The sequence below is a fragment of the Candoia aspera genome, chromosome 3, assembly GCF_035149785.1.
Source record: "Candoia aspera isolate rCanAsp1 chromosome 3, rCanAsp1.hap2, whole genome shotgun sequence".
In the NCBI taxonomy this organism is placed as follows: Eukaryota; Metazoa; Chordata; class Lepidosauria; order Squamata; family Boidae; genus Candoia; species Candoia aspera.
The window spans coordinates 181,816,279-181,829,897 of NC_086155.1; the positions used below are offsets into that span (position 1 = coordinate 181,816,279).

Sequence of the window (13,619 nt, forward strand, 5' to 3'; positions counted from 1 at the left end):
ATTGATTTGGTAGACCAGACCATGAAATCATTTTCACAGGATATCTACAACTACTTTTACTGAGATTGACTATAATAACAGAATCTTGCAAGTCTGATTGTACTGTACCTCTTCCTCCTACTTATAGTTCAGTGAATTAGGAAGGTGTCTAAGCTACTTTTTCAAATTTCAATAGAAATTTTTACATTTTAGCAATTACATGTTCATCATTTGTACACAATTCTATTTCAGACTCAATCTTACAATGTTCAAAACCATACATTATTTTGTCTACTTTAAATCTTTCTAATAATTGTAAATAAAAGAACCATTGACAACTATTACCCTATGGCATCAATTCTTCTCTTGATTTTATTTTACATTCCCCTTGACAAAATTCTAATATCTCACGATAAGTAAGCCATTTGTGTTCGCCTATTATTTCTTGTCTATAAAATGCTTCTTGTGCTGAGAGCCACAAAGGTGTTTTCGGGCATAACCTGGGTTTGTATCTGTTCCATATTCTCAATATGGCATGTCTAAGATAATGATTTTTAAAATCCATGTTAACCTTGACTTTATCATACCACAAATATCCATGCCACCCAAATCTCAGGTCATGTCCTTCTAACTCCAAAAGCCTTCTATTTCTCAGCAACACCCACTCTTTCATTCAAACCAAACAGTGAGCTGCAAAATACAATTTCAGATCAGGTAATCCTCCTTTTTCCTTTGCATCTTGTAACACCTTATATTTAACTCATGGTTTTTTTCCCCTGCCACACATATTTAGATATATCGTTCTGCCACTGTTTAAATGGTGCATCAGTTTTCAAAACAGATATTATCTGAAACAAAAACATCGTTCCTGGCAAGACATTCACTTTTATCACAGAAATTCTCCCTAGCAATGACAACTGTGGTTTCTCCCATCTTAGCATGTCTTTTTTAACTTCATTCCATATCTTAATGTAGTTATTTTGAAACAACATACAATTCATATTCGTCATAGTGATACCCAGATATTTTACGTTCTTCTCAATCTTAAACCTGTTTTATTCATCAATTGTTTGATCTTCTATTTTCATATTTTTGTTAATATCTTCGTCTTCTGTTTATGAATTTTGAAACCTGCTAATGCACCAAATTCTTTTAATTTGCCCATTGATATTTCAAATGATCTTCTAGAACCAACACCAAGTCATTTGCAAAAGCCCTTAACATACAAGTTTTTTTTTATTGTTACTCCCACAATCTTCTCATCTTGTCTTATATCTCTACTCAGAATTTCAAGAACCAAAATAAAGAAGAGAGGAGACAGTGGGCATCCCTGTCTTGTTCCTTTTTGTATCTCTCAGGGTTTTGTTATATCTCCATTAACAATTATTTGTGCTTTCTGTGAAATGTAAATCAATCTTACCCATTTTATAAAGTTCTCTCCAAAATTCATACTTTCCAAAACCTTGAACGAGAAAGCCCAATTCAAATTGTCAAAGGGCTTCTCTGCATCTAAGAAAATCACTGTGGCTTGTTTTTCATTATGTTGCTCCAAATATTCCAAGTATGGACAACACATTGTCCTTTAATTGTCTTCTAGGTAAAAATCCACATCCTCATGAATAAATTCTTGCAAAATTATTTTCAGTCTATCAGCTAGAATTGTTGTCAACAACTTGTAGTCATTAGTCAATAGTGATATCGGCCTATAATTTCTTATTAAAGTCAAATCTTTTCCCTCTTTAGGTATTAATGCTATATTGGCCTCTTTCCAACTCTGGCAACTTTCCTCCCTGTAAGATAAAATTCAGTGTATTTTCTAGAGGCTATGAAAGTTCATTCTAAAAGCATTTATAATAAGAACCTGATAATCTACCTGGTCCAGGCACCTTTCCTAGTTTAATCTTTTTTATAGCTTCAACAACTTGCCTTATTCTTAAAGGGTCGCTTATAATCTGTCTCTGTTCCTCTGTAATCCTTGGTAAATTTTGTTTCTTTAAATACTCATCTATATTTTCTAGAGAGATGTCACTTCCTTTATACAAATTGAAATAATATTGATGAAATGCTTTTTGTATGGCTGCATTGTCCATTGTATCTCCATCTTGTAATTTCAGTATTTTCTTTTCTCTTTTCATAATTTTTATGCTAGCCACTTCCCTGGTTTATTTGCAAACTCAAATTTTTTTTGCTTTACATAATTCATTTTTATTTCCATTTCTCTTATTGTTAACATAGGTAATTGTTGTTGTAAAAGCTTAATTTGTAGAGAAATATTTATCTTCTCTAGAAATGTCTTTAATTCTTCTTTCCTCTTTATTTTATCCAAAATAGCTTGTGTTTTCTCTTGACTCTTCTTTTTAAGTTTACTATTATATTGTATAAAATAACCTCTAATAAAAACTTTACTTGTATCCCAAACCATTCTTCAATCAGTACCTTTAGCTAAATTATTTTCAAAAAATTCTTCTAATTTGTTTTTACAATCTTCCACTATTGCTTTTTCCTGTAGCAACATTTTATTTAGTCTCCATCTAAAAGAATTAGATCTTCTTTTATAAACCAAACTCTCAGGATTATGATCCGAAAAAGTTTTTGGTAATATCTCTACTTTAGAAACCCTAGTAGCCAAGTTCTTTGAAATCCAGATCATGTCTGTTCTTGAAAAGGATCTATGTCTTTCAGGAAAATAGTTATACTCTCTTGAATTGCCATTTTTCTGTCTTTGTATAACAACCAGCTCTAAATTGTCCATCAAATCAATAAAATTTTGGTAATTTGCCTTGAGGGATTTTAATATTTTTCTCAGAAGTTCTGTCCAGTTGTGGGGAGATCACTCCATTCCAATCCCCCATCAAACACCAATTTTCATAAGAGAAATCTATTAATCTCTTGATAAGTAATTTATAAAACAATACTTTGTCCTCATTTGGACCATAAATTCCCAATATCAAAATCCTAGTCCCATGCAAAGTAATTTCCACCCCAACAGATCTATTATGCTCCTCAGTCAATACAAGTCCTGGTTTTAGTTGTGGATTTATATATAAAGCAACTCCATTTCTTTTTTTTCTTTTTTTTGTTCTTGCTGAAATAAATTCTTCACCCAATTTTTTATAAATCAAATTATTTAATGTCCTTTTTTCTAATATGTATCTCTTCTGGGAAAATTATATCTTGTTTTAATATTTTCAAATAATCTTTTTTTCTCTTTTGAGGAACATTTGCTCCATTTATATTCCATGTTAAGCATTTGTAATCCATAATCAAGCCTAAAGTTTAGAAAAAACCGATACCTATAGTGCCTAGTTCAGTATCATCCCTTTCAGTTTCCTGTTGTACCTGTTGGAGTTTTTGTGTAGTCACCTCTGAAGTGGGAAGAAGTGGAAGTTGAAGGGAAGGAGCTCAGGGGGTGCTGCAGGCAGGTGCGGGGGGTGCCATAGGGTGGGTTGACAAGGGCCACCAGAGACCAGGGGCTGCTGTGGGCAGGCACATGCTACAGAGCACTCTGTAGCAGTTTTCTTCAGAGAAAAAGTGGTGGGAGCGACTTACTGGAGCAACTTGCAACCTTCCCTGCCAGCTTCTCAGTTGACTTTGCCTGTGGGAAGGCAGCAGGGAAGGTCGCAAATTGCGATCAGGTGGCGCAGCTCGCTGCAACATCATAATTCTGAGCTGAGCACCTGAGCGCCTGTATTGCGATCACATGACCATGGGGATGCTGTGATGGCTGGAACTTTGAGGACTGGTTGTAGTCCATTTTTTTCAGTGGCTCTGTAACTTTGAATGGTTGCTGAACAAATGAATGTAAGCCGAGAACTATCTGTATTGTATAATAGCCTTAATTTTACATACTAACAAAATACTGCTTCGGATCATCCAACACGGATTGGAACCCTCATGGAAAGGGAGATGCCAGATGTTCAAGCTGGCTTTGGAAAAGGCCAAGAAACAAGAGGTATTATGGCTGATGCAATTTTTAACAGCTTAATTTGCAAGTCCTGTAATGAAGAGATTCAATGTAATTTCCAGTGGGAATAATAAGTTTCCTGGCAATGGTTATCATATATAAAGCTAACTCAATATAGTTTGTAGGAACATAAATCTTGGTGATACAGGAGAATAACTGACAGGAATAGAAAGTACTTAAAATTGGTTTCATCCTGTGTGGTGAAAGGTGAAAGGTCCCCTATGCAAGCACCGAGTCATGTCTGACCCTTTGGGGGGAACGCTGCTTTCGTGACATTTTCTTGGCAGACTATAGTGAGGTGGTTTGCCATTGCCTTCCCCAGTCATCCTATAGCAAATTATATTCAGATTTCTATATTCATCCTATATAATTTCTGTATTCATCCTATATCAAATCGTATTTCAAAATCACTGAGATTTGTGACATTGCCACTGGATACGGGATTAATGAAACCTATTAACTTTCCAACAGTTTTTGAATATTTATTACCCATTTTAGCAATCAAAACTTGGAATAATATACTAATGGAAAAATATCTTATATCAGCTTTCTTTAAGTGTAATCATCACAGTAAATTTAATGTTTACCTTTCATTGATATTTCCACTGTTGCGTTATCAGTTGTCCCATTTAAATTCCGCATCTGTTTAATCATGTAATATTTGACTTGTTCTGTTTCTGAATCACAGTTCAGTGACAATGTAGATATATATATGTATAAAGCAACACCTGAAGTAGATGTAGTTGCCCAGCATGCAGCAGCTGGGACAATTATGAGTGTTAATCGATACACCTGCACTTAACATGGCTGCTTTGAGAGCTGCGCTGATTACTGCTTTGCCTCTGGATGCAATTCATAGTGCTTGTTGTCACCTTTAAAGCCCTTCATAGTTTAGGACCTGAGTATGTTCCGTGGTTTTTGTCTGTCTTCTAAGATCAGGAAGAGAGAGCTTTCTCTGTGTCCCTTGTCTTATGGAATGTCATCTGCAGGATCCATACTTCTCAGTTGTTTGTTTATTTAGTCAAATTTATATGGCTTCCTATATCTAGAACGGCATTCCTTCAGAGATTATTAGTTCAGCCCGCATGCTGCTGAGTTTTCAAAAAGAAAGAATTGACTTGATACGTTCTTTCATTCCTCCCTTCAGGATGCCTAGGACAAATAGAACTATCAAAGTGTTGGTATACCTAGACAATATTTTTGTAATGGGAAAAAATATGTAATCAGTGTTCTGTAAGAAAACATATATTTGCTAGTTGTAACAGAAAAAAATGTATTATTAGTATTTTTAGTTAGGATTAGTATTTAATATTTTGTTTTTGTTCTGTGCAGCAGTGTTTCCAGAAATAAGAATCTGTGACATGCATATTTTTGGAGAATATTTTTAACATATCACTTCACAGAATCTTTGATTAAAAATAGTTTTCAAAATGATTGTCGAATAGTCATGGTAGACTTCTGAAAGTTAAATCACTCATTAAAAAATTGTATTTACTGATTAAACTGGCTAAGCAATATCAGTAGACCTTTCTTCATTTTTTTCTTTCATATTTTATGAAAGAGAAAAAATCATTAAAAAACTTTAAAAAATAATTTAAAGTTTTTTTTCCCCTGAAAAAAATGAGTTTGCCTGATAAGAGTACATGGATATGTCTACTATGTCTTCAAGAATCAAGCTCCAGTTGAAAGAAACTATAGTTTACTATATGTTTCTGCTTAGTGGCCAAAATAAAATAGATATTCTAGGGAGATTTCTTGCCCTGTGGAGTGTCTTGTTAAGTGTGCTGAGCAACCTCACTGCCTGACTCAAAAGTCTTTATCCCTCATTCAAGAGCTCTGATGGCTTCTTTTTTCAGTAAATGATGTTATTTAATTTTGCTTCATATTTCTTATATGAACCATGGAACTAAACACAGATTAGATTCTAAAAGAATCCTGATGAATTATGTCTAAGATGACTGGTCTTTTCTTGTCTGGCTGTTCTTCGGAACATTGTTGTTACAGCTAAAATAGAAACTCTAGGAATAAAAGGATCCTACCTCTGGCCAGCGAGGGCAATGGAATAGTTGATTAAATTATTTGGCCAAATGACAGTTGATCTGATCAAACTAGTTGTCTCTTAGATTGCCACTTGCCGAAATGCCTCTGACATTGAAAGATTTAAGACAAATTATTATGCAAACAGTATAGGGCTGTTTGAGTCTTTGGGGCAGGACAGACGATAGCAAAGGCACTTGTTTTCAGCCCCAATAACTACTTTGCAGCTGCAGTTTCTTTGTCATGGTTGCATATACAGTCCTTGTAGTACAGGAGTTTCCAGTGACTATTTTATTAGTGGAAGTTTATTTAAAAAAACAAACAACTGAATTACTTCTGAGGTAGCTGTTTTTACCTAAATCTGCAAAAGGAAAAACAGCAGCTGAGGCCTCTTATATTGGGAAAGTCCACTGATTTAACATCCCTAACCAGATTATTTGGTATATAGCTATTTCTACTCTCAATTTAGTGGAGCACAGTCTCAGACAGCACTGTTTAGAAAGAGAATAGATATCTGGGAGCTTGTGAACAAGAGAGCAAACAGAAACAGAAATTTTGTGAGGTAGTTTATAAAGCCAACCTCAGAACCTGGTGAAAAATAAATACAAAGGGGGTTTTAGCTGTGACTTTGTAGGTTTGTGCTATGTTTGTTGATTTAACAGAAGAGCATACAGATTACACCTTTTGCAAATGAAGGTTTGCATTTTTGCTGGAATATAAAGTGAAAGGCTTTATATTGGAGGCCAGCCATCTTTGAGACTCATCAAGGAAGGGGAAGAGAACACAACAATTGCCAGAAAGTTCTCCATGAAGGCCAGCAGAATGAGACTTCTAGGTGTCATGCCCACTGGGTAGACCACACCAGAATGGTTAATTAAATTACAAATTAAAAACATACTTTATTCTGAGAAAACGTGTTCACCGTTTAGTGGATTTAGAAAGATACCAGAAAAAAAAGGTCAAAATTGTAGACAGGTGAACACTTTTACATGTGACTGAGATCTGGCCTTTGTTAATTGTGGATATCAGAAAGCATATATAAAAGGACTGTGGATAACAAGGGGCATCTGTATTGAAAGTACAGGCACAAAAGATCTCAGTGATGAGGAAAAATGAAAAAAGATTCATGAGTCTGTATTGGATGAAGAGTAAACGTAGTTGGACAAGCTGAGAAGCAATTATAGAAGCAAGCTGAGAAGCAAAGTATATATAGAAAAATAGAAGCAAGGGCCAATAACTGAGGACAACAAACTGGTACCTCAAGCCTGTAAGGATGCATCTTTTGTCAGGAACACAAAACTCAGAATGCGATGAGGCTGTCAAGGGATTCAGAATATAATGTGAGTTTGGATATAGGTGTGGTTGTTTTAGTATGTCCAAAGTATAGTAAAAGAGGCTGTTGCTGTGTAGTGGAAGTGGGGGAGTAATAACAGGGAATAGGGAGAAAGCAGAACTGATTTATAATACCTTTGTATTTCATAAGAGAGAGAGAAAATTTTCCCTTACATGACTGAGTAATGGAGTGAGAGAACACAGGTCAGGGTTAATTTTTAAAAAATCCTAGGAAGAACTCTCCTGTTCTTCCTGGAATAAATTATTAATTATTCCCCATTCTTTTAGGAGGTGGGAGAATTTTTCTGTAATGGCCCTAATTTTGTAACATCATTCCCCCTAACATTAGGCTGATACCTGGAAAATGGTAAAAAAACTGAACTTTTCTAGAGATGTTTTGAAGGATGATGCGTCAGTGCCATCTGTGATTTGCCATTGTTGGTTATTGCTTTTACTGTTAATATTTTTCTGCAGTAATGTTATGTTTTTGTGTTTTCTTTAAAGAAGTTAACTGCCAGGAATCTTTGTTGTTTGCAGTGGCATGCAGAACAAATAAAATTCCTAGAGAACTGTTGTGGTGCTGGAAAACTGGAAATGAGCTCAAAAATTTTAAAAAGTGGAAGGGGGATGACCTATAAAACAGCAGATCAACTAGTTTAATGTCTGTCCTGAGTAAGGTACTAGAATAGATTGTCAAATCGCATGTCTATGACCACTCACAAAAGACTGCTATAGTTTCCAGGAGCCAACATGGTTTTTGCCCATAACTATGTCAGGCTAACTTTGTTTACTTTTTTGTTTATTTGTAATGACAGACTAATTTGGTAATCCAAGAAAATACTGTGAATATATTGTCCCTTGATCTTAGTAAAGCATTTGACAAAATTTCACATGATACTCTTGTGGATAGGATAAATAAATGTGGACTAGACAGTAATGCAGTCTAGTGTGCTTGCAATGGTTTGAGCAACTGCATCCAAAGAGTGCTTGTAAATATTTCAGCATTGTCCTAGAAACAGATATTGAGTAGGATACCCCAGGGCTCTGTCCTCAACCTTTGCTATTCAATTTGTTTACAAATGACTAAGGGGATGGAATAGAAGGGATGCTTATGAAATTTGCAGATGACACCAAATTAGGAACATTGGCTAATACCTTCCCTTTACAGGCTTGAACATTGGGCCAAATTCAGTAGGATGATATTAATCTGTGATAAGGATGAAGTTTTGCATCTGGATGTGAAAAATCAAATGCATTGGTGAGATCTATCTTGGTGATGCTGCATATGAGAAGGAATTAGGGCTTCTGGTGAGCTACCAACTGAACATGAGCAAACAGTGTGATGTAACAATTAAAGCAACCAATGCAATTTTAACAGAATCATTGTATCAGATCACCTGAAGTATCAGTGCCAGTATAGTCTGCACTGGTTAGACTATACTTGGAAAACTCTCAGTTTCTGGGCACCTCACTTTAAAATGGACATGGAGAAGCTGGAGTAGATTCTGACCAGAGCTACTGGGATGTAAGGGATCTGGAGAATAAATAATAATAAAAAAAAGCATTATGGAGAATGGTTACATCAGCTGGATATATTTAACGTGCATGAAATAAGATGGGGGAGATACAATAATGATCTGCAAATGTCTGAAAGGCTGCCATGTGGAAGAGAGGATGGACCTGTTCTCTATTGAAACAGAGCAGGATGACGAACATATTGAAATTAGAAGAATCAGGCTGAATATTAGGAGGAATTTTCTGACGGTAAGAGCTGTTCAGCAATAGAACAATTTCCCTAGAATGGTAGTAAACAACCCCTTTGTTGGAGTTTTCTAAAAGGACTGGATGGTTACCTGTTGGGAATGGCTTAGTAGATATGTGCACTGATATGTGTAGAACGAGGTTCTGGTTGGTTTAGATAAATAAAGTCCCATCCAACTCATACATATGTTGATTCTTTTGCCAGAAGTTTGTTTTCCTCAGAGACTTCCAAATTCTTGCGGGAGCTGGTGATGTGTTTGATTTTATCTAGCTACTGGTAGATTACATCTGTATTGACATTCTGTTATCTAGAAAGTTATGAAGAGAACGTTCTTTCTTTGTGTTAATATGATATAATAAGCTTTGTGTTACTTATCTGTGAATAGGTCTTTGAGGGTTCATTGGCCTCCCTTCTTGTTTCAGACTTTTCCCAGCTGAAATTACAGTACAGTGATATCAACTGGAAAAACCTTAGTTTGAAGATAACTCAGTGAATATACATTCTTCAACTCTTACAGTTTCCAGAATGTATCATTCCAAGATGGAATATGTTTCTTATGTATGTTGATCTGACTTGGTATCTGTTCAGTGTAATCAAATAGGATAAATTTGCTTTGGAATGATATGATCGTTGTTGTTTGGTATTTGAACTACGGTCTGAAATCTGGAATGAAAGAAAACCACATGGAGAATGAGTGATAAATCTCATAAATGAGTGATTAATCTCCTATGGAGCTGCACTATGCTCTGATGTTTCAGTTAGGAAAATAGTATTAAGTGAAAAAGATAAATGGTAGAGGGGAGAAACAACACAGAGCAAGATATTGAAGGTGACCTAACATCCACACTTTTTAATTATTTAGACAATTTTTGTTGGAGTGTGTATGAAACTGCTAAATATGTAACATTTACTAAGATACTTGTTTTCACTAATATTTACTAACCTAAATATGGTTTATCATTTTACTTCTCTCATGCCTTTTACATTATAAGACCCTAAGGGGAAGAACTGTTGTTTCTAATTATAAAAGCTGCTCTGAAAGCTTTTTGGCTGAAGAATTGGGTATAAATGCTTTAAAAGTAAATCAATAGTTTATTTTTATCTTAGCTAATATTAGCAATAAACAGTTTTACTGCTTGCATTCAAGAATGTCAGCTATTTTTCATTCCTTGATTATTACTTGGTAATCTATTTGAATCATTCACCTAAGATCTAACTATATTTATTTTTGACTTAGACAATTTTGTAATTATTTAGTATATTTGCAGCTTTTCTAAATATTTAGCAACCTTTTGCTATATTTAACTAGTGCATATTTACATACCTGCTGTATGATTCAAATGCAGTTTAAGAACAGCAAAGAGTAAAATGTTTTGTTTTTAGTTTGAGAATAAGAGGAACATGGTTATAGAAATGTTGTAAATCTTCACTTTCATTGATTCACTGATCATTTTCCTCAATAAATGAACAATTATAATGTTTTTGACTCATTTGCTTAACTGGGTTCTCTTTATCTAGTTTTAGGACTTGTGTGGAAAACAGATCATGTTTTAGGTCTCGTTTATGCAGAAATATTGAAAATTCAAAAGGGTTCACAAACGTTTAACCACTGGTATACTTTTGAGACATGCAAAAGTACTGACTTGCTTCTACCTGCATCATAGTTTGAAAATGGAAACAGATATAAAACTACTTAAGTAGCAATTTAAATATTGACAGAACCTTACGCTGACAATTAAGCAAAATCTTTTTTTCTAATAAAGCTGCCTGCTACCACATGGGATTGTATAGTTTATATTAACATTTAACAAAACTTGTGAAATAATTTCCTGTGTCTCTTTATCTTACTATCACCTAAAAAGTTGTTGCCAGACTATTGTAGATTTTTTTGCCCGGATTATTGCCCAGATTTTTTTTAAATTGACTTGGTATTATGCATCACATATTTTAGAAATAAGCAGAACATAAGCCATTTCTCCTTGGTTGGTGAGGCCAAAATCAATTTGTAAATAAATTTAATCAGTTATAATACTGACTTAATAATTTGAAATGCTACTCTTATCCTCTATGCAGCATTTGTTAATTTAGATTTATAGCCTGCCTTTCCTTCAAGAACTAAAGGTGGCTTTCATGGGAATCACTCTACATTTTTATCCCCACAATAACAAACCAATGAGATAAATTGGGTTGAGGGAGAATGACTGGCCAAAGTCACCCAGTGAGTTTCTGTGGTTGAGGATGAACTTGAACCTGGGTCTCCCAGGTCCTAAAACAATATCCTAAGCACTACATACATGCTCTTTAAGTGCTTCATGTTACAGGCATACTTTTTAAAAAAATTATTAAACTTATTAACTTCCCATCTCACTCAAGCTTTAATTTAATTTAAGTGAGCCTGCCAACGAAGTCTGAAAGACATGAAAGCAGTAATAACTATTTTACAGATGTGGCCAAAAGTATTGGTAACCCACTTCCATAAATAATCCCAATTTGCTTGTATTCTTGTAAATAATAAAATAAATGAAAATGGCATGGACATAATTATTGGTGCCCTTAGATATTAAAAGACATTATTGGATTTAAGTGATCTCTCAAGCTCTTGTTAGAAAGAAAACCTGATCAATTAAATTATTATCTGCTGATTGTAATTTTAGTAGGGTGGTGGGAATCTGTCGTCAAATATTTTTTTTCTTCAGTAGGCTCAAAGTGCATCCTCTGATATGGCTGCAGCCTCCCCAAGATCTGGAAACAGTAATAACTACAATGGAAGACTACAGATGCAAGTAACTAGTAAGTTAAAGTCTACAAATGATACAGCTCATATTTGTTTTGCCCTTGATAAATAAAAATAGATTCTATTTAATCTCTAGTTTTATTCATCTGTGTTGAATATACATTTCCCTGAAGTAACTAGTAAAGATTTAATCCTTTGCAGATTTACAATTATATTCCATATATCTGTGTTATCCCTTTAAAATAGAAATACTGCACATGTCCTATTAATTTTAACAAAGAAGAATGCCTGTGGTGTAGCTATCTTTGTCCAGTATTCCTAACATTTTGCCCCTTTTGAATTTATCTTTGGTTATTCTGTTTATTTTTAAAAAATACATAATCACATACCAGGATGAGTTAACATAACAATTCTCCAAGTGTTGAACTTCCATTGCCTTGTATTTAGTCAGATGGTTACCTGGAGTTGATGAGAAGGTGGAGGACTACTTTTTCTTTTTTGAGTTTTGTAGAATTCATTTTAATAGACATGCAAAAGAAGTAAAAGTGTATCTCTTCATGTATTGCTTCATGTATTGCCCCCATTGATTGATAGGTTTATAAGAAAGTGCCAAAAGCTGGTGCATACAGAATTAAATTATAACAATATTGACATATAAATGAGTTATGACAAATGTTAAACTTTAGTGGTTGACGGACAGAAGTACTGTACTATGGCACTATAGTTAGTACCTCTTTTATTCTGGTAATGTTTTTTCACTGTATCAATAACATGACATTTGAACAATACTGTGTTTTATAACCGAAGTCAAGATATATCAGTAAAGTTGTATCAGTTAATAGACACAGTTATATATTTTTGTACATGGTTTTCTTTCATAGGCACTACTAATGTAGTGCCTCCTTGCGAGGGAGATAGGTGGTGATAAAATTTGATTGATAAATAAATAAATAAAATGCTGTAAAATATAAATGGAACCTTTATTAGAGCTGAGGTAGAAGATGCTTTTGAAAAAAAACATTTCTGATCGATGACTTTTTCTGTGCAAAGAACACTGCAAGCATACTGTGAAGATATTTGTGACGATAACTAATAACAATACGGATTAAATGATGAGAAAGAAAATGAATATAAGTAGCATGTATAATATAGAGGCCCAGCTGGGTCGTAGCATCTAGTTGACCTTTCCTGATCTCAAAAGGTTAAGGAGGTCGCTTTGGTGGGGGTTTACTAGGAAATACTAGGGATGTGGACTAGATTGAGAAATCTACAACCACAAAAGTCCGGAAGAAGTTGTAGCAAAATACTTCCACATTATAGTCATAAAAATTAATTAAGTAATCAGAACTAGATTTTGACTAGTTCTTAGATTAATGAGTGATTTTTTAAATATTCCTTTATGATTGGCTTTGAGAAGGCTAGTAGAGAGTGTTTTGGTTTTTCTGTGTCTACCTGGGCATACAAATGTTCATGAGCAGAGATTAAATTCTGCTAATATAGGTTTCCATAGCAGAGTAGTGTGTGGCAGTGACTCTTTTAAGCAGAGAGTTGTGGGGGTTACAGTGCCAGAAAGCATATGCTGGACACAAGCTAAAGTATAGGGAGTTGATTAAATGTATTCATTCCAGTCCCTTAAGCCCTCAGGGACATATATTAAAACAAAAAGAGACTCTTTTGGTGCTCCAAATGAGTAACTCAAAATGTCCAGCTGTATAGGAAGGCAGAGATGACATTGGGGAAGGAATGCAAGAACTATTAGCAGATAAAATAGACAGTAAGTCTCATCTAAGGCCTGGGAAAGATGGGAGTAT

At 34.5% G+C, this 13,619-nt stretch overlaps 1 protein-coding gene across 5 annotated transcripts in view; it reads left to right on the forward strand.

The window, feature by feature from the left end:
• Nucleotides 1-13,619, forward strand: part of WWP1 (WW domain containing E3 ubiquitin protein ligase 1) — a 63,204-nt gene that overhangs the window by 4,483 nt on the left and 45,102 nt on the right. For 4 of the 5 annotated variants that reach the window (XM_063299447.1, XM_063299446.1, XM_063299444.1 and 1 more), the window contains exon 2: nt 11,771-11,864. In XM_063299447.1, coding sequence (XP_063155517.1) covers nt 11,795-11,864 — 70 coding nt within the window. In that variant the 5' untranslated portion in view covers nt 11,771-11,794. The remainder of the gene's footprint in view (nt 1-11,770; nt 11,865-13,619) is intronic. The other variant, XM_063299445.1, reaches the window with a different exon arrangement.